At 43.5% G+C, this 27,228-nt stretch overlaps 1 protein-coding gene across 1 annotated transcript; it reads left to right on the forward strand.

Annotated features, from left to right (window-relative positions):
- Positions 1-1,466: 1,466 nt before the first annotated feature.
- LOC142185459 (cytochrome P450 2A4-like) lies at positions 1,467-27,100 on the forward strand. Its single transcript, XM_075260888.1, has 15 exons — positions 1,467-1,640; positions 2,952-3,114; positions 4,047-4,196; positions 4,550-4,710; positions 4,838-5,014; positions 5,159-5,300; positions 5,462-5,646; positions 7,408-7,549; positions 7,678-7,854; positions 22,478-22,638; positions 23,110-23,286; positions 23,683-23,824; positions 24,238-24,422; positions 25,762-25,903; positions 26,916-27,100. The coding sequence occupies exons 1-15, from the start codon at positions 1,467-1,469 to the stop codon at positions 27,098-27,100; spliced, it is 2,463 nt and encodes an 820-aa protein (XP_075116989.1).
- Positions 27,101-27,228: the final 128 nt, after the last annotated feature.

Here is a 27,228-nt window from a genome sequence, read left to right on the forward strand (position 1 = left end):
ATGGGGCATAATACTGTGTGCAGGGGCCACGATGGGCCATAATACTTTGTGCATGGTCCACTATTGGTCATAATAGAGTGCGCAGGAATGCGTAGGAGGGACTCGGTTGAGATCTTCGGTGTCGGGGGGGCCCCATGTCTAAAGTTTGCCACGGGGCCCCGCCATTCCTAGTTACGCCAATGGCGAAGGGGTTAATAGGAGCACTGCAGATACCCTATATTCAGCCAGACTGAATTCCAAGTGGGGGGAAAAAAAACTCAGTCCTCAAGCTCAGGGAAGGGGCAGACAGACAACCAAAACACCCCCTCCCCTTTCCCAGCACCCAGTAACTACTGCACCCAATAACTCCGACCATTTAAATTTTTGAAATTTTCCAGTAGCTGCTGCATTTCCCCCCCTCGGCTTATACTCGAGTCAATAAGTTTTCCCAGTTTTTTTGTGGTAAAATTAGGTGCCTCGGCTTATATTTGGGTCGGCTTATACTCGAGTATATACGGTATACAAATAAACCAATCAAATATAAAATATCAAATATAAGATACATTGCAGGATGGGAGATAAAATATACACATATACTACATATATGTCTCACGCCATACAGTATTGTATCCATAGTGCCTGCTATCTTTCAACATGCAAAAGTTTATGTTACCGGCTTCAGTATCGCACCCAGCCAATGTATAACTACCGGCCAGGAAAAATACCGCACCCAAATATCATAGGCCCAAAATATCCAAATATGGAACAATGACCGAAAAGGAGAAAAAAAATCTGCAACAGACAATGCGAGGTCTAAGCCAAAAGTAGACAAAAGGATGCTCAACGGCCGTCCAAAATGGCTATTTACATGTACAATTGGGTGTGTTAAAAACCTAAAGGCCTATCTGAGATACATTGTGCCTGCCAGCTCCTAGAGGAGTCATATAGAGGGGTTCACTTACTTTTTCACTGTGAATATTTACTTAATGCATGGGTGATACATCTGTTCGTGTGCTATTAGGTTAGATACATTGTATTTGTCTATAATTCTGTTTGCGTGTTATTAGATTAGATATATTGTATCTGTCTATAATGGTGACTTAGATAACAGACTCTGTTTAATAATAATCACTCCAGAAATTTAGGTAATTCCAAAGGGTTCACTTACTTTTTCTTCAACCTGTATGTTGAAAGGAAAATCCCTGTAAATTATTACATATAGCACCTTCCATTGTGACTAGTTGCCGGGTGAATGGTCGCAGGTCAGACTATTTTTGTCTTCCATGGAATGTCCGCCCTCCATCTATTGGGTAATGTAGTCAGGCTGTGCCGCGTCCAGCTCAGAAATATTTGCAAAATGATCTTTTTCCTGATTCTTAGTTGCATGACCAGATGGACCTATCACAAATCATCTAAGCCCCCACCTTATATAAGCCCAATTCTGAGAGAAGCAGCGTTACACCCCTGCACAGACACTAAGTGTGAACATGCTTCTTGTCACAACTGTTCTCCTCCTGGTCTTCCTATGTCTGCTCTGGACAATATGGCAGAAAGGAAAAAACAAGGATCAAGCTCATCTCCCTCCAGGTCCTCCTCCATTACCAGTGGTCGGGAACATTCTCCAGATAAATCCTCGGAAGTTTATACGTTCGCTCCAGCAGGTAAACAATGGGGGTTAATAATATAAGTCTGATTTTATGCAAAGAGATTGAATAGGATTAGAAAATGAACACTTGTCTGATATAGTGAAAGAGCTGCAGTACCAGACCCAGACCAGGCATAAGAGGGGCGCTGTCTCTAAAAAGGCAGAAAAAAGCAAGGGTTAATTTACAAGACGTCCATACACTTTAATCGGATGATTCATGGGGTCAATGCTTTTGGATCAATGCTCCATGGACACCAATGATTGCTAAACCAAAGGGGCAATGATTCCATGACCCTTATTCTTCTGGCTTAAAAGTCCTATAGAGCGTTCTTGGATTAGAGAGTCTCGGCCATTTAATTTTATCAAGCTTTCAGACTTAGATCCCGATGATGACATTTGTATAAATTGTAAGTAATACATCAAATTGGTCTAGGGGGATCCATTAAGCGTAATATGTATGGGCGGCCCTATTAGGGTATGTTCTCTATTAATTCTCTACTAGTTCTCTATTTGTATCCAAACACAAAAAAACCTTGAAACGCGTCATCAATAAACGGTGTTGCTTTCAATCACTTGAGTGATGAAGACATTGTGAGCGCCATCAGGGGTCTTTTTCTTGGGCTTCAATCCATTGGATCCCGTTGTACTTCCTTATCTTCCAACAGCTCTTTAATCCCAAGGTGGCGAACCATTGTCTGGATACCAATCATCTCCCATTTTACCTAATTTGAGAGGACAATAGTCCTAGGAAACGTATGGGACTTTTTTGAGAACAAGGTTCCAAACGTGACCCAATTTAATATTTCCAAAAGGAAGCGCAAGATACCCTTCTTTGTTGGTTCCTCTCCATCCAGCAACTCTAATAATATATCTAGCATAAACAATAAATTGACTTTCCGTATGATATTGATTAAAAAATCTTCTGTTTTTGTGTATACAGCTCCTATGTAGAGCGATGTGTCTCCATGGTTACAGACTACAATGTATTCCGGTGCAGTTAGACCCCATTCCATAAAATGAACATTTGCAAAAAATCAGGAGTTGATGGAATACGGAGCCTATTTGCAGGGTTAGACTATAATGGTGCGTGCTTGTAGACTTCGTAGGGGCCGTATACACAATAGAGCACAACTAAACCTGCCCAGAACGTGGAAGAGGTGCAAACAGATCCATTGTACTTTCTTTGTACAGATTCCATAACTGGATTACTACCATGTGAATGAGGTCTAAGGACAATTTCAGGAGTTAATAGGGGCAGAAGTTGTTCTTACGGCCACCAGTCCCAGCCCTCGTGCAATCTATTATATTGACCTCATTCTCTCTGCAGTTCCAGGAAAAATATGGCCCAGTGTTCACCGTGTATTTTGGATCTCGACCATCTGTGATGCTTTCTGGATATGATGTGGTAAAAGAAGCTTTAATAGACAACAAGGATGTGTTTGGTGGAAGAGGAAGGCTGCCGTTACATCAATATATTCTGAAGGGTTATGGTAAGACGTCTTGTCGTTAGTTGTCGCTTCTTAAAGGCTAACTATCATTTCCCTCATTTTAGTCTCTATTGCGCGTTTCATAATGTAATCCGTTTCACTTCATTTTATTATAATGCAGGTTCTAGAGCTTTACCTAGTAACACACGAAGCCCTGGCAGAGACTCCATCCCCTGTTCATTGTGTCATGCCAAAGATGGTGGTTGGGGTGGAGAGGGGGAAGCATCATTATGAATCACTTTACCACCTTGAATGGTGATTCTGGTGTCACATGAAAGCTCAGAGTCTCGGCTTCTATAAGCCACCTAGAGTGTAGTTCTAGTTCTAACTCAATTGGAGACATTACTTGTGAAAACATGACTGAGATTGTGAGTAGAGATGACGAACCTCCCAGGAGTCTCTTGGTTTCGGAGGATTTGTTTTTAATCGAACAAGTTTGGTACAAATCAGAAGTCAAAGGTTTATATTCTTGGGCTTGGAACTCGCTGACTAGAGCCTAGTGGTGGACAGCTGCCAATGGAAGGGTGATGCTTTATATTGGATAGTCAGCGATTAGAACATGAAAAGGAATTCTTCATTGTCAGAGTCAAAATGGCCCCTAATGGTATAAACCGGAGATATACCTATCTGACGTGAACCCTCCCTTTTGGCAGCTGCTATATCTGCACATACTAGCACTACACAGTGAATACCAGACACATCTCCCTTCCATTGCTTACCTATGGAGAATTTTATAGACTGTTTTCTACTAAATGGAAGTTACATAGGTTAATAAAGTAAATCACAAAATTGTTCACCAAACCCTCCGTACTCAATAGTAAAAAAAAGGGAAATAACACTTGCACTGCAATTTTCTTGCAGACTCCTTGTAATATTTCGAAAGTTCATCTAAGGCTCTTCTTCTTCTTCTTCATCATCATCTTCTTCTTCTTTAGGAATTGTAAGCAGTAATGGAGAGCGCTGGAAGCAAATGCGACGCTTTGCACTCACCACCCTTAGAAACTTTGGGATGGGTAAGAGGAGCATCGAGGAGAGAATCCAGGAGGAGCTCCAGTTCCTTGTGGAGAAATTTAACAAAACTGAAGGTGTGAACAATGTTATGTGCAGTGAATGTTCCCGTGTGTCGCAGCCAGTTTTGTTTTTGGGTTCCGCTTCTATCTTTACCATAAGGGTGCATTCACACGGATTAACATGCCGCGTGACCTGGCACGTATACGCCGTGTGAGATTTTGAGCGCCGTATACGCTCCCACTGATTTCAATGGGAGTTAGTCTCGTATACGCCACGTTATTTTGCAGCCGTGATTTTGCGCCCGCCCACTTTGACAGTTTACAGTAGGATCAACTCAAAAGACAAGATGGCACCTCCGGCAGAAGTGGATTAATGAAGCTTCTGTCCAGTAGATCGTAATCCATATTTATTTCATTTCTTTCCATAGGGGAAGTGTTTGACCCCACTTTTCTCATCAGTTGTGCCGTCTCCAACGTCATCTGCTCTATTGTATTTGGCCAAAGGTTTAGTTACGATGATGAACATTTTCTGTCTCTTCTCAAAAATATCACCGGGACCCTCCAGTTTATGAGTTCGGTGTGGGGATTGGTGAGTACCAACATTTCCTTTCCCTCTGGTTTTGTAACTTACCTCTTTGGCAGTTGATTCCATAATACTGAATATCTTAGTGAATCCTCCGGGGCCCTCATTAAGATGATGTATTTTAATATTGTAGATTTTCTACTACCTCCATGGGATTGTGCATCGTCTTCCGGGTCCTCATCAGAAAGGTATTAAGCATCTCACTGACCTCAGAGCATTTGTACAAGAGAAGGTGGATGAGAGCGCGAAAACGCTCAACGCGGACTCTACACGACACTTTATAGACTGCTTTCTGGTGAAGATGCAACAGGTAAGAGATCCGAAATCTCAATAGGAAGTTGTTTTATGGAGATTTCTTAGGGTCCACCTCTACAAAGCAGCCATTCTTTGTGTTACGTAGACATTGTTACGTTACATTCATGTATAAATGTGTCTTATCTATATGTTTGTAAAGGATCAACAAAATCCATCCACAGAATTCCATAATGAGAACCTTGTAGGATCTTCCATGAACTTGTTCTTTGCCGGGACAGAGACTACCAGTACCACCCTTCGCTACGGCATCCTTATCCTACTGAAATATCCTGAAATTCAAGGTACAAAAATTCAGATCGCACTTACTCTTTTATTGTATACAATAAACCATTGTGATTAATTATAGAATTGGACCTTACACAATTATCTTCTCATCCTATAACCAATATTTTCCTCCAGTTATCCCAAAAACCAATTAACATGAAAATTTTGTCCTGTTTAGCAAAAATCCAGGATGAAATTGACCGTGTGATAGGTGACCATTGTCCATCAGCAGAAGATCGAACCAAGATGCCTTATACAGAAGCTGTAATCTATGAGATCCTGAGGTTCAGCGATATTGTCCCCACCGGAGTTCCCCACTGTACGACACAGGATGTCTCATTTCGAGGCTATACTATACCCAAGGTAAAAACTATGGGTTAAGACAAAGAATGGATATAATCTGGGCATATACAGTGTATACAGTGACATCCACCATACTGCATGCCTTGGATGTGAGCCACTTATACATAGTCCTGTCTCGGCTCCCACTGTGAACTAATAGAGTATTTCCCAACCTTATATGGGATGTAGAACTCAAGTACAATGTGACATAAGCCTAAGATCCAAAAAAGTGTCTGACATTGAATGGAAACCATGAAAGCCACAAAAACCTGACCTCCTTGTACTGCCAACAGTATACATAGGCCCATAATTGTAGCAGCATCTGTACCTAGAACGAGTAAAGGTGGTTGTGGACATCAGATAGGACGTCAGATAGGACATCGGATAGGACGTTAGATAGGACGTTAGATAGGACATCAGATAGGACATCAGAAAGGAGGTTAGATAGGACATCAGATAGGACATCGGATAGGACATCAGATAGGACATTAGATAGGACATCAGAAAGGAGGTTAGATAGGACATCAGATAGGATATCAGATAGGACGTCAGATAGGACATCGGATAGGACATCAGATAGGACGTTAGATAGGACATCAGAAAGGAGGTTAGATAGGACATCAGATAGGATATCAGATAGGACATCGGATAGGATATCAGATAGGATATCAGATAGGACATCAGATAGGACATCAGAAAGGAGGTTAGATAGGACATCAGATAGGACGTCAGATAGGACATCAGATAGGACATCAGATAGGACATTAGATAGGACATCAGAAAGGAGGTTAGATAGGACATTAGATAGGACATCAGATAGGATATCAGATAGGACGTCGGATAGGACATCAGAAAGGACATCAGATAGGAATTAAGATAGGGCATGAGATAGGACATCAGAAAGGACATCAGATAGGAATTGAGATAGGACATCAGATAGGACATTAGATAGGACATTAGATAGGACATCAGATAGGACGTTAGATAGGACATCAGAAAGGAGGTTAGATAGGACATCAGATAGGATATCAGATAGGACATCAGATAGGACATCAGAAAGGAGGTTAGATAGGACGTCAGATAGGACATCGGATAGGACATCAGATAGGACGTTAGATAGGACATCAGAAAGGAGGTTTGATAGGACATCAGATAGGACATCAGATAGGGTATCAGATAGGACGTCGGATAGGACATCGGATAGGACATCAGAAAGGACATCAGATAGGACATCAGAAAGGACATCAGATAGGAATTGAGATAGGACATTAGATAGGATATCAGATAGGACGTTAGATAGGACATCAGATAGGACATCAGATAGGACATCAGATAGGACATTAGGTAGAACATTAATAGGATGTTAAATAGGACTTTAGTCCATTAGATAGGACATTAGGTAGAACATGATATAGGACATCAGATAGCTGTCACCCAAATGCTTATTGGAAGTCATTCTCTGTTGTCTCCATATAATCTTGTTTCCATCATGGTTAGTTTCACTGTATATAAGTGACGGCTGTATTTCAGGTGGCTAACACCATTGTCTTGCAGTGCTGAGGTCCTGGGACTGATCCCATCCATGGACTTCATGTATATTGTGCTCTTCCTGTGTTTGTGTAGATTTGGTTTCTTTATGACTTATGTAAATGACGACAATGTCTTTCTATTGCTGCAGAAAACTTGGCCGCTATATAATCCACATCAATATAACTGGGAACATTCAGAACATTCTCTGCCCATAAAGAACGAGTCTAATCCCTTTCCTTGTTACACTTTCAGGGCACAGATGTGTTCCCACTATTGACCACAGTCCTGAAGGATCCTGAGCAATTTCTAGATCCCGAGGTCTTCTCTCCAGAACGGTTCCTGGATGATAAAGGGGCAGTAAAGATCCCCGCAGCCTTCATGCCCTTCTCTGCAGGTAATATGTCCTTAGAGAGGAGGAACCATGCATGTACTTGGAAGTTTTTAGTTAGACATTTAACACAATTTATGTAGTTTTCATTTTTCTAAAAAAAAAATTTTCCTCACAATGTCTCTGCTTTATAGGAAGGCGAATGTGTCCCGGAGAAGGTTTGGCCCGTATGGAGCTCTTCCTATTCGTGACCACGCTCCTCCAGAAGTTCACCTTGACCTCGACCGTGTCTAGAGACGACTTAGATTTACGTCCTGAGTTTAGCAGTTCAGGCCATCTGCCCCGATCCTACAAGATGTCTGCTGTCCCTCGTCACGTTACCTCTATAGACAATTCTTGACTTTACACATTGCAATAACCTGGTTTACACTTTTAACCTAATTTTCATTAAATTATTTAGAATTAAATTCATGAGAATCTTCTATTAAGAGATTTGGCCATGATTAAGATAATGTTTAGAGCCGTTCTCCCACCATTAGAGAGACACCATCACTTGGCCACCTGATCGACAAGAATCCCATCCCTGGAACCCCATGAAGGACCGTACAGACTCTCCTGGTGGCCAAAGCAGGTTTCTAGAGTGAACGTTCACTCGGTTGATAACATTCATTGTCATATCTATCTAATGGACCACTGTTCATGTTCTTGTTTCCTGTGTCATCATAGGAAAGTTCTCCTCATCCTCAGGTTCCGACAACTTTACCAAAAATTCAGGCTTAGTGTCCAACTAGCTTTTGCCCGCAACTTCGTCTGCCGAACCCTGACCCCCTGCGGGACCCACGTGAGGCGGTGCGCAGGCTTGTTCCTTTGGCTTGTGTCTGCAGCGGGCCCTTCCTACACCCTGCGGACTGCTGGAACTGTTTACCTCCTCTCCCTCCTGGCGCCCGCCACCCCCTTTTCTCCCTACCTGCTTCCCATGTGGTCACTCCTTCCTCCTACCCCGTGCCCCTTTGCCCCCTTTGCCCCCCAGGAACGTGCCCCCTTCCCCCCCTAACCCCATGCCCCCTTCTCCCATGTTACCTACTCCGTGCCCCCCTTTTTCCCCCTACCCCATGCCCCCTTCCCCCGTCTTACCTACCCCATGCCCCCCCACCCTGCAGCCCGCTGGAACTCTTTACTTCCTCTCCCTCCTGGGGCCCACCACCCCCCTTTGTCCCTACCCGCTTCCCCATGTGGTCACTCTTTCCTCCTACCCCATGCTTCCTTCCCCCGTATTACCTACCCCATGCCCCCTTTTACCACCACCAGACCCTGCCAACTGTTTGTCCCCTTTCCTCCTACCAACCTGTGGCCCCGGCCTCACCACACCCATGGCTTCCCATGCACCGATGTTCCGACTGTGTCCAGAAACGGCAGACGCTGCGGGACAGCTGGCTGAACTGGCGTTCCAGAGCGCGGCGCAGGTGACTCCCTGTCCGGCTGTGGCAGAGTACTGCGGTCTCGTGGTGAGGCCACACAGGTGGGGCAGTGTATGGACTTGTCGCTGGCCAAGAGTAGAGGCCCTTGTGCAGGACGCTTTCCCCGGCCGATTTGCACCTCAGTCGTCTGAAATAGCCAAAGTCTAACCCGTTTATGGTTCTATGTTATAAGTTTAATCAGTTTCTGGTGTTTTTGAGACTTTTTCCAAATCAATTTACAAATTACATCAAATTGGAAAGTTTCTTATTTTTAGAACATTGTTATTTATGTGTCGAGGTTTTTTTTTTTTGTAGATTATTGTACATTCTAAAATTTGTAAAACTGATATTAACACTGAATGGTTTCTACAATGTTGCTGTGTATTTGAGATTGTGTGTCGGCCTTTTGGGGACAAGTTGACCTACAATAGACCACACTTTGTACGTTGCGGCCGTTTATATTTGTCTTCTATTTATTTATTAATGAAAATGTTTTTGTTGGAATAAAATTTTGAGTTTTTCTTGGAACGTTTGTGACGGAGTCAATGTATTAATACGCTGGTGAAATAGTAAGAAGTTGTAGAGTAATAGAGATTGCCACAAACAATCCTGAGATGGTTCAGACTTTCGTACCATTCGGGAACATCCTCATAATGAACTGGGAACATTCACTTGTAAATTGTGTCCCCTTTGGAATCTGCTGGAAAGTCTCACAAAAATAGGACAGTTGGTTCCTATAGAAATCGAGGTGTCTCAAATATAATCCAGAATTATTGGCTGAATTTAATTCTAAACAATATTATTCTTGTGGACAAGATCTTTAGTGAGACCTTAAATTCAAGATGGAATAAATCTTTATACGGATTATTGTCATTTTTGACCCATGAACTTTGTTTATCCACCTAATTTATTGATCACATTGGGACGCATCTATCAATAGATGTCCAACACGTCTCTGTCTACATTTGCACCAATTTATGGGGCGTGGCATTTACAACATAAATATGAACAGTGAGCACCGGAAAGAACAGAAAAATATGACTGGCTCAACACTTCTGAAAAATGTGCCCAGAATGGGCGTGGTTTATAATGGGTGTGGTTTGTAATGGATGTGGTTTATAATGGGTGTGGTTTAAAATGGGCGTGGTTTATAATGGGGTGAGTTATAATGGGGTAATTTATAATAGGGGTAGTTCATAATGGGCGTGTTTTATAATGGGCGTGGTTTATAATGGTATGGGTTATAATTAGGTGGGTTAAAATGGGGTGGTTCATAATGGGCGTGGTTCATAATGGGTGTGGTTTAGAATGGGGTAGTTTAGAATGGGGTGGTTTATAATAGGGGTAGTTTATAATGGGCGTGGTTCATAATGGGTGTGGTTTATAATGGGCGTGGTTCATAATGGGTGTGGTTTATAATGGGCGTGGTTTAGAATGGGGTGGTTTATAATAGGGGTAGTTTATAATGGGCGTGGTTTATAATGGGTGTGTTTTATAATGGGCGTGGTTTATAATGGGCATGGTTTAGAATGGGGTGGGTCATAATGGGGTGGTTTATAACAGGGGTAGTTTATAATGGACGTGATTCATAATGGGCATGGTTTAGAATGGGGTGGATTATAATGGGGTGGGTTAGAATGGGGTGGTTTATAATAGGGATAGTTTATAATGGGCGTGGTTTATGATGGCCGTGGTTTAAGATGAGTGTGGTTTATAATGGGAAACCCTCCATATTATGAAGGTCCATATAACAGATTCTAAATATGAATGGGATTTGTAATTTAAGACTAATTGAAATGATTGATAATAGAGCCCCTCTGAGTAAACACCTACAGTGCAGAGAGAAGAAGTAAGTGAACCCTTCCTATTATTAATCTATAGCCCCCTCTTAGGCGCAGTTGCCTCCACTAAATTTTCTTTATTTACAAATAAGATTTTAACAACGTTGAGGAGGAATTTTGGATCTTCCTCCCAGCACTTGTGTCTTCGTCCAACATTGTTGGAAACAAAGTCCGGCCTTGGCTTCCTTATCCTTGGCCTTGGCTTCCTCACCCTGTCTGTACACCACGGACTTTGTTTCCAAGTTTTAATCTGTGTCTAGATCTTGATGATCCAATAAAAGTTATGTTTTAAAAGAAATATGCTTATCCTATATAAGCAGAGTGCTGGATATATGTTATTGCTACTCTCAAGATACATGGTTTCAACCAAGGAAACCTATATCTTTGTGCCCCTGCCATCTTGTCTCCTCACACAAGTAAGAGATTGTCAGCTGAACTCATCCGCACAGTGAGTGTTATAACATGTATTTCCTTCGCTGGGCTTTGTATTATCTCTTTATCTTCCTGGACGATACAACTGCTTGTGTTTTATTAGTTTAGATGGATTGTATTTGTCTAGAATTGTGGCTTAGACAACAATCGGACCGTGTCAGACTGTCCACATGTATTATACAATGCAGTCTGCTTGAGCTCTGGCCATTTCATTATTGCCCTGTTTCTCATTATGCGACCACTAGTAGACGAGCCACGGGTCACCTGAGCCCCCACCTAGGAGGACGTGTAATGTTTTTCTTTTTTGCATAATTAAGTTCTGAGTAGGTCACCTAGAAAGTCCAAGGATCCATTAACCATATCAGATGTGAATACGACCCTTCAAGGATCTGACCACCATTAATGCATCTCAAATAAACATCAGCTCTACAAATAGCCTTAATTAAAGGGGATTTCCATCCTTATCATGATATTTTGTGGGTAGGTCATCAATTGAAGATTGGTGAGGATCTAAAGCTCAGGCCCCCGGAGCACCATCCATACTTTTTACAGTTTGGTATTGAAGCTCAGCCCCAGTCAATTGAAGGTCATGTGACCAATAATTGTGAAGTCATATGACCTGTGCAGGAGAAATGGACCTGGTACAGTGTCGTTGCCCATGAATTGATAAGTCCAAAAAATCTCCTATGGTTTTGTGTTTGTAACTTCTATGTCGGTCTATGTATCTCCATGGTTACAGACTACAAACAGAATCCTGTCCTGAAATCATTCCCCTTTTCATCTGTCCTCTCTTTTACTCCTTAAAAATGTACATTAAAGAGAACTATGGAGTTGGTGTAATATGAAGCAGTAGATTGTCAATCAGACTTCTGCCCCTCTCAACAGGGATTTTGGATCCCTCCTCTGCTCCAGTTGTCTCGGGGGTGAAGGGGCCTTTTCCAGACGACATGTTTCAACTCCTTCCAAAGATGCTCCATAGGATTTAGGTGCGGGCCCATAGAAGCCCCTTCAGAATAGTCCAATGTTCTCCTCTTAGCCATTCTTGGGGGGTTTAGCTGTGTGTTTTGAGTCATTATCCTGTTACAAGACCCAGGATCTGCGACTGAGACCAAGATTTCTGACATTGGTCAGCACATTTCTTTCTAGAATCCCTTGATAGTCTTGAGATTTCATTGTACCCTGCACAGATACAAGACATCCTGTGCCAGATGCAGCAAAGAAGCCCCAGAACATAACAGAGCCCCCTCCATGTGTCACAGTAGGGACATAACAGAGCCCCCTCCATGTGTCACAGTAGGGACATAACAGAGCCCCCTCCATGTGTCACAGTAGGGACATAACAGAGCCCCCTCCATGTGTCACAGTAGGGACATAACAGAGCCCCCTCCATGTGTCACAGTAGGGACATAACAGAGCCTCCTCCATGTGTCACAGTAGGGACATAACAGAGCCCCCTCCATGTGTCACAGTAGGGACATAACAGAGCCTCCTCCATGTGTCACAGTAGGGACATAACAGAGCCCCCTCCATGTGTCACAGTAGGGACATAAAAGAGCCCCCTCCATGTGTCACAGTAGGGACATAACAGAGCCCCCTCCATGTGTCACAGTAGGGACATAACAGAGCCTCCTCCATGTGTCACAGTAGGGACATAACAGAGCCTCCTCCATGTGTCACAGTAGGGACATAACAGAGCCCCCTCCATGTGTCACAGTAGGGACATAACAGAGCCCCCTCCATGTGTCACAGTAGGGACATAACAGAGCCCCCTCCATGTGTCACAGTAGGGACATAACAGAGCCTCCTCCATGTGTCACAGTAGGGACATAACAGAGCCTCCTCCATGTGTCACAGTAGGGACATAACAGAGCCCCCTCCATGTGTCACAGTACGGACAGTCTTCTTCTCAGGATAGGCTTCATTTATCTGTCTGTGACCATAGAGCTGATGTGCTGGCCGAAAAGTCTCCTCTGTCCACAGAACATTGTCCCAGAAGCTTTGTGGTTGTCAGCATGGAGTTTGGTTATTACTTGTGTCAGATTCCGGTTAATTCTGTGACCATTGTGGGGTTTTCTTTCACTATACAAGGGGAACGACCATTATCTTCACGTGTGTAATTTCACATCTTTTTTCCGTGATAAATAAGCTTCACTTTTATATATTTTTCGTTGTCTTTATTTATCATGTTTTTTCTTTATGTTTTAAAATTTGAGAAAATGTAAACAAAAAAAGGAGAAATCGTCTATTTTTCATGTTTTCTTTTTCTCCATAGCCAAGATCTCGCTGTTTTTATCAATATGTAAATGAGTTATGCAGAGCAATGTTATAATGCCGAGTCCCTCTTTGGAGGAAAGGCACCGCCCTCATGACTCCACAGATCTCATTTGCATATTGTGCTTTCTTTGTGCAAATTCTCCAATTAGTTTTAATTTACAAATTCTGATGCAAATTCCTTGTGAGATAGTTGGGGCAGAGCCCTGTGTTACGGCCTCGAGTCCCAGGCATCTTCCCATTCACACCACTATATGGCGTCCGTATGAATGGAAGGAAATTTATCATGTAACTGTGTTTTTTGTATCAGAAGTTGCCAGTGATAACACATAAGAAGGGGTAGTGACTTCTTTATCTCACCAATGGCCTTAACATGGCCATGACCTTCTAAAGGTGGCTGCTGATTCCACCAACACCTATATATTCAGCCATATGTTCTACAAGTGTATAGAAATGAGCAGCCAAAGATTGTACTTTGCAGCTGAACATGACTCTCCCCTTGTTGGGGGTAATTGGAAAGTTCCTCCACAATCTGATGATTCAGGTGACTTTTAGGTGTATGGAGACCTAAGTGAAGGCTCTACATGACGCACCAGTGTAATCTTGTACAATGTACAATGTTTGCATTGAGGTCAGGTCAAACGTCTGTTCCAGTACAGTAAATAATTCTATACAACCTACCTGAGCAATCCTGGACCAGAACAATTCTACAAATGGCCTCCAAAACCATCTCTGGATTTTGACCTCACCATTATCTCTGCAGTTCCAGGAAAAATACAGTATGGCCCAGTATTCACAGTGTATTTTGGATCTTGGCCAACTTTGTCTAATTGATGCGGTAAAAGAGGCCTTAGAGGGATTGTATCATTAGAATCCCGTTGTAAGCTAAACCCACGTCGGAATAGCCTTAAGAAAGTCTATTCTTCCCCTACCTTTAGATGTCTTCTCCGTGTCGCCATTCCTTAGATATTCCATTTTTCATTCATATATTAATTAGTTTTCTTGCAGCACTGGGGGCGTCCCCAGTGCTACGAGAAAACTATCCAGGCCTGCCTTCTTCTTGTTCGCCTCCTCCGCCTCGTCTTCCTTGTCCTGTTACGTCTTCTTCAAAAAGCGCCGACTGCACATGTCCGTCATCATTTTCCTGTAGCCGAATGGGAAAGGCCACAGAAAAATGGCCGACGGACATGCGCAGTAATGGAATATTCTTCTATCTTGCTACGTTGTTGGTGAATTTGCCAAAGTTGAAGAAGTCACATGTGATATTTATGGGAATCCATTGTCCAAATGTTTCCAATTCTCTGTTTCTAGACTTGAGTTGATCATATACCATGTACAGCTGTCAGAGGGAGACTGATCTGGTCATTCCTTATTCCGCCAGACTCTTTGTCATACTCCTGTGATCTGATTATCTTCTCCATTACCTCCATCTTCCATTAACTCAATATGCTCGATGCTTCTTTTCCCAGATATGACCTGTTGGGGAATATTAACCCTTCTATTTCTGAAAGCATTTTACTTTGCAGTATTTTTCCCATATCTGCCGGAAACTTTTACACATTATTGTATGTTGCATATGATTTAGTTCAACCTGGATAATGTTTCGGGCCCTGGTACCTTATGTGATGTTCGATCCTTTAAGAATGGTTCATAGTGGTTGGATCACCATATCTATCTCCACTTTGGGATTTTCTTTGCATGATTTCTGGTGCATTTTTTAATTCGAGTTAGAAGAAGAATACGCTCGTGCAAAAACTGAGCAAGGTCACGTATAAGGAGTTAGACTTACAATTCTGCACCTTGTAAACCTAGCCCACATTGCAACAATTTTGGTGCCAACAATAAAGAAAAAGGTGTTGGGTATGTAAATATGGTGGCCATTCAAGAGCTGATCTGCTGCCATAGCTGCTGGGTCTTTATGGTGTTTGAATGGAAGGGACTCAAAAGGGGAAGGGAATCAAAAGCAAAAATTGAAAAATGCTGCAGCAGGAAGGGGTTAAAAATATTTGTCGCAACCATTCAAAAAATTGCAGAATAGGTTAAAAAGATACAAAAATTCTGGAGCAAAGCCCTATTGTTTTCAGTTTATGGATCAATGTCCCGGTCAGCAATGTCTCTGCCAAGCTTTGCCAAAAACTGGTAACTCCATTTCCAAACAGATTAAAGTTTACCATCCGTGTTCTCTGCTGATACAAAATGATCATGTTCTTGATTATTTACTAAATGGCCATGACCACAAGGTTGCCTAAGCGAGCGTTACGTCACCAGTGACGTTAGATAAAAAAGAGATCTGGCAATTGACAGCGATACCTCTCATTTCATCAGGAGAGAAAACAAGTGAACATGTTCCTGGCCACGGCTCTTCTCATTGTCGCCCTGATATGTCTAATCTGCACCGTATGGTGGAAAGACAAACTGAGGGATCAGTCCCCTCTGCCGCCGGGTCCTCATCCACTCCCAGTGATTGGCAATGTCCTCCAAGTGAATGCCAGGGAATTGTTAGTCTCACTCAATAAGGTAAGACTAAATAAGAAATAAGATAAGATAATCCTTTAATAGTCGCACCCCGAGGATATTCAGTATGTTACAACAGCAGATAATACAGTGATATATTAGGACAGACATGTATAAGCTCATAGCAGATAGAAGATACCAGGAGTCACAGCAACTAAAGGAAATATGCAGAGCTATTTGAGGCTCAGACCCCGTGCAGCGGGTGGGTCCCTTAATACGGGGTAAATGGCGTCTGCATCATGAGGGCTTTGTCTTACTTTACATCTACACATTAGGATTAGAGGGTAAACTTGATGCATCCGATAAATCTTTTTTACCCCATTATCTTAGTTACTAAGTATCGTGATGTGAATTATATCCTGAGATGTTACTGAGATATGCAGCAGACATAGATAATACCCTGCTATATATACTGGAGTGACATCAGAGACACTGACACTCCTGGACCCCTGTGCGAAATCTGCTCCCTATTTATTAAGTGCCATTTATAACACTGGAGTCCTCTCATGAGATAGAAGAGCCCTCGAATCCTTATAGGTAACATAGTCGGGTATAAGTGTTAGGCGCTTTACATAGAAGTCCACAGAGGTTTCTGCTTCTAGTGAACTGTGTACTCCAGACATCATGTCATCCTCAGTACCTCGCCCTCAGTATAAGATAAGATAATCTTTTAATAGTCCCATAGTGGGGATATTTCAGTATGTTACAGTACTGTAATACAGATACAGGATAATACACAGTAATATATTACAGAGGTAGACACACATATGCTGATGAAAGAGGACCAAGGGCAGGTACACGATGTCACACAGACACACACAGTGTTTTCATTCCCAGGACAAAGTTTACTGAATAAGTCACAGAATAGAGATCTGAGAAAATATGAAACAAGGTATAAACAGAGAAGAAATGCAAACTAATATGGAACAGAATATTGCAGCAAACTAACACTATACTCCTACTTCCCACAGTTACTTAACAGGTAACAGATACAAGTCCTTTAAGAATACGGTTCTCCTGGATCGGTCCCTCGTTGGGGTGCACCCTAAGTATTGCACAATACTATTTGTAATCCACAGGGAAATGGTGTCTTCACTTAAAAGTACAGTTATATCCTACTAGCAGTTACCTGCGACTTTGTCTGCGGGTTGGCGGTGGCGCTGATGTCCCCCTATCTCTGCTCCAGTTTCATGTCCCCCTATCTCTGCTTCCAGTTTCATGTCCCCCCATGTCTGCCTCCAGTTTCTTGTCCCCCCATCTCTGCTCCCAGTTTCATGTCCCCCAATCTCTGCCTCCAGTTTTGTGCCCCAGTGTCATGCTGTTCTCTTTCCTGCTTGTTATGTGCCCTCAGTTTCATAGGCCCCTTAGATTATGTCCCCCTTGGATGTGTAACACAAATAGTTGTACTCACCTTCCCACGCTCCCTCGCCGCTCTCTCCGCTCGCTCCCTTCACTGACGCCGGCACCCGGAGGAGTCTCCGGGGCCGGCGTCAGGTTGCTATGACAGCCAGAAGCCTTGCACTGGCTCCCCGGTCTGTTAGTGTTTCGCTTCGATTGCAGCCTATGGCAGGTAGACTACAATTGAAGCGCCGGTTTTATGCAATGCACTGCATAATATCGGTGCCTCTATTGCAGCCTATGCAATATCAACCTGATACCAGCCCCGGAGACTCGTCCAGGTGCCAGCGTGGAGAGGGGACATGGCTGCGCCGACGGATGACATTTGTACAGGGGGTTGGGGACACACACCCCCCCCCCGGGAAACTTACCCCCCAACCCGCTGCACTGACCTGTTAAGGGGATGTGTCGGGTGCAGCAGCCTCCTCTGTGTGTAGGCGGTGTGGGATAGCTGTGGCACTGGGACCATGTGGGCTGTCGCCATCTTCCTCACTGTATCCCTGCTCAATTGGCACGCCCACATGCAGCCCCCAACATACGGTGCTGCATCCCTGGCTCCATAGCCCACCCACACCCAGCCATGCACCAAGAGGAGGTGCGTGGACAGACCAGCGCTGGTGGAATGCCAGCTGCTACAGCCGCGCCGGGGGGTTCTTTGGAGGGTGACGGTGGCGATTTGGGGTGAGTGACCCACATTTAAAGTAGCCTATTACCTTTTCCTGTTCAAAAAGTGAACTGGATTCACTAAAAAAACCCGGGTGGGCGCACAGTCCCTTGTGGATGCAATGATTGAAACCGATACTTGAATTACGGCAACAGTATATTGAAGGACAATTTTAAAATTTTTGAAAATTGTCCTTCAATAAACCATTGCTGTAATTCAAGTATCGGATTCAATCATTCCATCCACAAGGGACTGTGCGCCCACCCGCGTTTTTTTAGTGAATCCAGTTCACTTTTTGTTGATCCACTTACAGCTCGTCCCCAGGAAGCAGCTGTTGTTCCAGGTGAAGGCGAACCCCATATACGACCTCAGAGCCGTAACAATATTTATATTTATTTTCTATCAAAACACCATAAAGGTTCCATCAAGAGTATCTGGTTCTTTAGAGGAGAACAACCAGCCGTTACTCTCCAACTATTAGTGCTTTTTTCCGCTACAAAGGAAGCGCGGTTACCCTCTCTTTTTTTATCCTCCCAGTTATCATCCTTTTCCTGGGCAATGTGTGTGTGTGTGTGTGTGTGTGTGTGAAATTTCAATAAAATCCATTCAGCCGTTTGGCTGTGATTGAGGAACAAACATCCAAACACACAAACTTTCACCTTTATAATATTAATTAATTAATAGGATGCTCCAGCTCTCCACTTAACAGACAGGCCAATTTCTCAGATGATAAGGTGTCAGTTTAAGAGTCCCTTATATATCACCACGTGGAACACGTGGACACGGCCAAGCCGTACTTACAAGTCCTTGAGGCTTTTCTCTCATATGGTCTCCTTTACCTTCTGAGCTTCAGAGCTTTCCAGACTCAGTCCCAAAAGTAGCACCACAAACTCTGTGTCTCCAGACTCAGTCCACAGCCAGCATGACAGTTCTTCCATCCAGCACAGTTCAGGTCTCCACTCCCCTCAGCACATCTCCTCCTGCTGTAGCACAGGACCCTTCTCGACACAGAACTCTCTTCCTTCACTTGGTCTGATGTAGATTATACAGCCTGATTGCGGTTGGGAGGAAGGAACTCCGATAGCTCCTTCTCACACTTGGGGTGAAGCAGTCGGTCACTGACTCATACATGGGGTGGGATTTATTCTCCCGCATGGAGGTCACCACGGACAGTATCCTTCTGTCACCCACCACCTGTACTGGGTCCAGGGGGCTCCCTAGGACAGAGCTGGCCCTTCTGATCAGCCTGTGAAGTCTATTTCTGTCCCTGGTTGATATACTGCTCCCCCAGCAGGCCACTCCGAAAAAGATGGCTGAAGCAACCACAGAGTTGAAAAAGGCCCTAAGAAGTGTCCCCTGGACTCCGAAGGCCCTCAGCCTCCTGAGCAGGTAGAGTCTGCTGTGGCCCTTTCTGTACAGCGCCTCCAGGTGATCAGCCCAGTCCAGTTTATTATTGAGGAGCACACCCAGATACTTATAGGTCCTGACTATCTCAATGCATGTTCCTTGGATCTCCACTGGGATCGGAGCACCTCTCCGTTTACTAAAGTCCACCACCATCTCCTTGGTCTTCCCAGCGTTAATCCTGAGCTGATTCTGCTGGCACCATTCAACAAAGTCCCGGTTTAAGTCTCTGTATTCCCTATCGTCGCCATCAGTGATAAGGCCTACTATTGCAGAGTCATCGGAGTACTTCTGTAAGTAACAGCTGGATAAGTTGTGCCTAAAGTCAGCAGTGTACAGTGTGAAGAGAAATGGGGCAAGAACTGTACCTTGTGGTGCCCCCGTACTAAAGATCACAGTGTCAGACACACCGTCCTGGGCTCTCACATACTGAGGGCGGTTTGTCAGGTAGTCTAGGATCCAGTAGGACAGGTGATGGTCCACTCCAACAAGGTTCAGCTTCTCCCTCAGTAGCCCTGGCTGAATGGTGTTGAACGCACTGGAGAAATCACAGAACATTATTCTCACAGGGTTCCCGGGTTTCTCCAGGTGAGAGAGAGCTCTATGAAGAAGATGGATGATGGCGTCATCTACCCCAATGCCCGGCCGATAGGCAAACTGGAGGGGGTCCAGAGCGGAGCTCACTAGGGGGCGTAGGTGTTTCAGGACCAGTCTCTCTAGGACCTTCATCAGGTGGGATGTCAGTGCTACAGGTCGTTATTCATTGTAGCCCATCGGGTTGGGTTCTTTGGGACTGGTACCTCATTATCTCACTCTATACAGAACCTTCCTTGGATTTACCCTACATGTAAGGGACAATGAGTTTGCACTGTTGCGCTCCAATGTTGATCTGGGCCAAACTACTTGACTCCTCACCATGAAATCTGAATTTATCTAAGTTTAACTTAATTCTGATAAATGTAATAAGTAAAGATGCCGACAAGGACAGTAACACATGAAAAACATGGACTGACAGTAAACCGTAATCTGGGCACACACATACATGGCGGTCCTACATTAACCAAGGGGACCCGCCAGTCTCCAGACAGTAATCAGACACCTGTCTTGGAATGAGTCATTCACCTGTCACATGACCATGGACTGTACATCACATGACTGTGGACCGTATATCACATGACCATAAACTGTATATCATATGACCATGGACTGTATATCACATGACTGTGGACCGTATATTACATGACCATAAACTGTATATCATATGATCAACTTAAAAAGATATATGAAGGTAGTGGCACCGTTCTGTGTTAAAATGCAACACCTCAATGTGTATACGGCAACAAGGTATGAATCGCAGGCAAGGTGATGTGGTATCTAGGTGGTGCTCACTGTTCAAAGAATTATTAAAGAAGTCTTAGATGAAAAATATTGTTTAGAGAAACAGGGCACTCACCAACCAAAAGTAAAATTTTCAAGCTTTAATTCATCATCATAAAAAAAGGGCACTTTGACAGCTTACACAGTCGGAGATGGATTAAATGGAATGCAGAGACAATGAAGCAATGACCGTTTCGTGCTAGACGCACTTCATCAGGCTTCCGCCTGCCAGGAATTAAAAGTTGACTCAACCTCTGTCCTGTGTCCTTGTGTGCACCACATTGAGCATGGAGAAAAGAAAGAAGACCAAAGAACTGTCTGAGGACTTGAGAAGTAAAATTGTGAGGAAGCATGATCTCAAGGCTACAAGTCCATCTCCAAAGTCCATCTACCGTGCGCAGTGTCATCAAGAAGTTTAAAGGCCATGGCACTGTGGCTAACCTCCCTAGATGTGGACGGAAAAGAAAAATTGACGAGAGATTTCAATACAAGATTGTGCGGATGGTGGATAAAGAACCTCGACTAACATCCAAACAAGTTCAAGCTGCCCTGCAGTCCGATGGTACAACAGTGTCACCTCGTACTATCTGTCGGCATCTGATTGAAAAGGGACTGTATGGTAGGATACCCAGGAAGACCCCACTTGTTACCCAGAGACATAAAAAAGCCAGGCTGGAGTTTGCCAAAACTTACCTGAGAAAGCCAAAACCGTTCTGGAAGAATGTTCTCTGGTCAGATGAGACAAAAGTAGGAAAAGGCATCAACATAGAGTTTACAGGAAAAAAAGAGGCCTTCAAAGAAAAGAACACGGTCCCTACAGTCAGACATGGTGGAGGTCCCTGATGTTTTGGGGTTGCTTTGCTGCCTCTGGCACTGGACTGCTTGACCGTGTGCATGGCATTATGAAGTCTGAAGACTACCAACACATTGTGCCAAGTTTGTGCTTGCAATCATTTTCTGGAGGAAAATAAGTATTATCTGACAGAATTGCAGGGGTGCCAATACTTTTGGCCAACACTGTATCTTTTACCTTTTGGCACTGTTCCTACTTGCATTTCTGACTTGACATCGCATCATGACCAGCACGACAGATCCATTTACAAATAGTTATTTATGGATCCCGACCGATCCCATTCAATTCCCATTTCAATAGGGTCTATCAGATCTCCTTTAACGTTTCTGGTGTTTTTAGGTTAGGGTAACCCAGCCAGAATATAATGTTCAAGGGATTGTTCATATGAATGATTCTACCTACAAGATGTAAGAATAAACTATCCAATCATGTAGTCAGTCATTCCAAATACATGTAGTTTTGGCAAACCATCGATAAAATGTTCCAACCTGGCCAATCGCATTTTCAGCTCATGACCATGTCGTATTCACTTACGGTTTTATCTGAACTTGTCCAACCCAAAATGAATCAGGGACCGGACCCACCAAAATAAAATGAATCTTGGGGGGTTCGCTATCTCTATTCACGGATTCCCTACAGTCCTCACAAACAGTAGGTATCTGTGAGCCATGACATCATGCAGCCAAGTAACCACGAAGCATCCTGTGATGCTATCGGTGATATTATGGAGTATGATGATGGTTATTACGGTATATTCATCATCAGATCTTGTTTTTTCATTAGGGAAGATGTTTGACCCAACCTTTCTCCTTGGTTGTGCCGTATCCAACATCATCTGTTCTATTGTTTTTGCGAAGAGATTCAGTTATAACGATGAACGTTTCTTGTCTCTTCTCTGCAATGTCACTGGAGGTCTACGTTTCATGAATTCTTCATGGGCACTGGTGAGTCGCCCCGACATAATCCCCCGTATACCCACAGGGTACTTAAGAAATGTTGTATGTTTGTGGAGTGTGTTAGTGTCTGTCTACATTATCTGCTTAATCTTCCTGAACAATCTTCTGTATATTGGAGTTTTTCGTAGCATCAGCTATTACTCTTAGACCGTAGATCTGTTCCTCCAGGCCAGCTAAGCATGCATGTGTTCTCAGACTAGAGAGGGAGTTGAACCTTTGCAGGATGTCTATGGCTTTTCTTCTGTGAAGACACATGATCAGGCACATTGAAATCCAGTATGACCCACCCTTATTTCCATTGACATCTCCTGTTGGAGGAAAGTCGAGGCACTATCATGTACATTAGATGGCCGGCTCCACCAAATTTAGTTGGATGGCCCATTGTTTTTGTAATGTGAATGTATCGTAATGACTTTGGTATATCTGCAATGATTGACCTAGGTGATATTAACATTACAGATTTTCTACTACTTTAATGGAATCCTAAACCACATCCCGGGACCTCATCAGAAAGGGCTGAAACATTTCACAGACCTCAAAAAATTTGTACTTGAAAGAGTGGATGAAAGTGAGAAGACGCTGAATACGGACTCTCCACAACACTTTATTGACTGCTTTCTGATTAAGATGAAGGAGGTAAATGGACAAGACTTTAAATGTTATGTTTTCAAGCTGCAACCCAACTTCCATTCACTCAGGAGCTGATATAGTCCTGCCTGGCCATTACATAGTCTACAGAGCCTTCTACTTCTAGCTCCTTATATTGTATGGTGACCACAGTGGGAGCGACTGAGAATACCGGATGGGTGGGGGTGCTGGGCGTCGGATCCTCACCAATCTGATATTGATGTAGTGGTAGTCTTAATTGTGGTAACCCATAGGGAGCAGGAATTTTGGCCTTTGTGTTGACTACATTTACCTGCATTCTGTTCCCCAGTCCTGGACTGTATATATGGACATCCTTGTACGTATGATTCTAATATATTAAACTATGACTCCCTCTGTGTATGACCAGGTATTAGTTTCTTTCAGGAAGAACAAAATCCAGACACAGAATTTCATAAGGAGAATCTTGTGGGGTCTACAATGAACTTGTTCTTTGCAGGCACCGAGACCACCAACACCACCCTTCGATACGCCTTCCTCATTCTACTGAAACATCCCGAGATCCAAGGTAAGGACTGGTAAATATCAACAAATCAATAAGCTCATTGAGATACCAACTTCTTTGAGACTTCTCAACAGAACTCAGACCCCTCTAAACACTTGTTGAAAAGACAGCCACATAAACATGACCCCACTGCATTTTGGCAGGTTATTACCAAACAGCCTTCAGGAAATTTCTATTACCTATAAGATGGTGGTCCCAGAGGTGACAAATGTATATTCCACCCCCATAAATAGTGAGTAACATTGGTTTGGTCAGGGAGACATTTTGTAAAGGCCCCAAGATGGTGGATGACCCAGGGCCTGTCCACCATGTGGTTGGTTACTCACTCGGTATTGGGTTCCATTATGTGTATTCGTACTTCGTGTTGATTGACCACATGGAAGAGTTAAAGCCCATTATCTTTGTGTATTTGTTAGCAAAGATCCAACATGAGATAGACCATGTAATAGGACATCATTGCCCATCAGCAGACGATCGAGCCAAGATGCCTTATACGGAAGCTGTAATCCACGAGATCCAGAGATTCAGCGATATTATCCCAACTGGTCTTCCCCATTCTACAACGGAGGACATCTTCTTCAGAGGTTATTTTATCCCCAAGGTAAAATGGATTTGAATGTATAAGATTATATGAAACTGGGAAAGGGAGGAAGAGATATATATGAGATGTTATTGATGTCTTGATTTTTTTTTGACCCTTGCTTGATTTTTTTAACCAGATTATGGTTGCATCGAACACAATGACAGCAGATTAACTCCAGTGGGAGCAAAGGATTGGGCATGCTGAAATTCAACATGCCCAATATTTTTTTCCCAATACCATCTGTGGGAGAAAAGTTGATTAGTCCAACAAAAACAGACGGGTTTTGATGCCCTTTCTCTTTTGTGTATGGGCACTTTGAAGTCCTCCATCACTGAAAAGCTAATTCACTGGTGATAAACAATATGGCCGCAATTGCTGCTGTTTCGGATTTACAAACATACCGATAAGTTTATGCACCGGGTTGAAATTTTATTAACAAGGGTTTTCTAGAAACCTGATGTTGATGATATCGAGGTCATCAGATCAATAGGGGTCCGACAGCTGATACCCCCACTGATGAGCTGTTGAAAAGTGGTTGGTATTTAGAAAAGTGCTGCAACCTCATCGCTGCTTACCAATATGTTGTATAGTGGCCATACTTGGTATTGCAACTGAAGCCCATTCATTTGAATGGGACTGAGCTTCAACATGGCCATCTGACCAAGGAATGGAGACTGCAAAAGCTCCATGGCCTCTTCAAACACCCTATTGTAGGGGAATCAGGGGTTGGACCCCTGCTAATATGATAGTGATAACTTCGGCCATAAATGTTATGGTACCAGAAATGCCCTTTAAGGTGAATGTCACCTTTAAACACGCTAAATAAATCCAAAATACAGATTAACTTCTTAATATTTCCATATATTGGTCCAATCCAAATCTCTGCGACAACTTCTGATTTCCTGCAGCGATGTTACTTATGAGCTCGATTAGGTAAAAACACGGAATGTGATCAGCTCAATATGGCGGCTGATAATGAAACCAACAAACCTACAATCAATGGGGTGGATTCCGCCTCAAGGTGCCAGTCACATGATAAGGTGGAGGCAAAATACTGCTTCATTCAGGGGACCATAACCTACCTATAGTGGGCCTTGGTTCTGGTGACCCCTTTAACAGGTAGAGCCAAGTACTATCAAATAACTCCAAAAAGATCATCCGTGACTTCGTGATTATGACGGAAATATGTATTAGATAAAGCAAGTGATGAGCGAAGTCCATGCAACATATTCGTAGATTAACCTACATAACATTTAGGTCAACTATTCGTAATAGCAGAAAGATCAGGAATCATAAGGAAGACTATTAGGAATATTCTCAAGAAATAATTGGACTAATCCTTCTTGTCATCTGTCAGGGCACAGACGTATTTCTTGTATTGACCACCGTACTGAAGGATTCCCAACAGTTTCCACAGCCAATGGTGTTCTCTCCAGATCGGTTCTTGGATGATAAGGGTGAAGTAAGGAAGCACGCTGCCCTCATGCCCTTCTCTGCAGGTATGGGGCAAAATCAGTAGGACATTTACTCCTTATCTTTGGGCTCCTTCTCTTCCATTTACACCAACAAGTAGAGTATCCCAGGTGCACCAGGAGAGTAACTTATGGGGACCCATGTGCTAAATGCGAATAATACAAGCCGTCCATTTTTTTTCAGTACTATCCTGCAAACTTCTCCTCTCTTTACACTCGGGCCCCCTTAGCTCTTTGAGAAGATGATTGGTAATGGGCAGAGGTGGGCAAATCAGTTCCCAACTAACCGGACTCAATTTGAATATTCCAAATTGTTGGGTTATTAACAAAACCCAACATTTTGGAATTTGTCTCGAACAAATTAAAATGGCTGCTGCTGGTAAATTATCATACTCTGGGGTTTCTTCAGGCCCAGGGGCAGTGACAAAAAAAACAAAAAAACATCTATACTCACCTTCCATTATCTCGTCACACGCTCTGTGTCTTCCTCCTCTCGGTATCTGGCACTCTGTGTCTTCTTCCTTTCGGTGTCTAGTGCTCTGTTTCTTCCTACTTTTGGTGTCTGGCGCTCTGTGTCTTCCTCTTTTTGGTGCCTGGCTCTCTGTGTCTTCCTCCTTTCGGTGTCTGGCACTCTGTGTCTTCCTCCTTTCGGTGCCTGGCTCTCTGTGTCTTCCTCCTTTCGGTGTCTGGCACTCTGTGTCTTCCTCCTTTCGGTGTCTGGCGCTCTGTGTCTTCCTCCTTTCGGTGTCTGGTGCTCTGTGTCTTCTTCCTTTTGGTGTTTAGTGCTCTGTGTCTTCCTCCTTTCGGTGTCTAGCGCTCTGTGTCTTCTTCCTTTCAGTGTCTAGCGCTCTGTGTCTTCCTCCTTTTGGTGTCTGGCGCTCTGTGTCTTCCTCCTATCGGTGATAAGTTCCCCCATTTGGTTGTTAATTTTGTAGTTTCTATGATATTTTGCACCATTGTAGGCAGCAGTGATATCTTCTGATCTTCTCTGACCATGATATGGTTAAATTCCTCATGATAGCATCTCCTTCCATTACAGGAAAGCGGTCATGTCCCGGAGAAGGTTTGGCTCGTATGGAGCTCTTCCTGTTCCTCACCACACTCCTCCAGAAGTTTACCCTGACCACAACCGTGCCTAGAGACCAACTAGACTTACGCCCTGAATTCAGCAGCGCAGGCCATCTACCCCGTGGCTATAAAATGTCTGTTATTCCTCGACGATAGCGTTTATTGTACTCACAGACGAACAAGGCTTTCACCAAGTGTAAAGATTAAGTTTGATGCCCCTTCTAAATATACTGTACTAGTCTATATATTGAAGTGAAGTATCCTCCTACTAAGTGTGTCATTAG

Source organism: Leptodactylus fuscus, chromosome 11 (assembly GCF_031893055.1).
Source record: "Leptodactylus fuscus isolate aLepFus1 chromosome 11, aLepFus1.hap2, whole genome shotgun sequence".
NCBI classification, from domain to species: Eukaryota; Metazoa; Chordata; class Amphibia; order Anura; family Leptodactylidae; genus Leptodactylus; species Leptodactylus fuscus.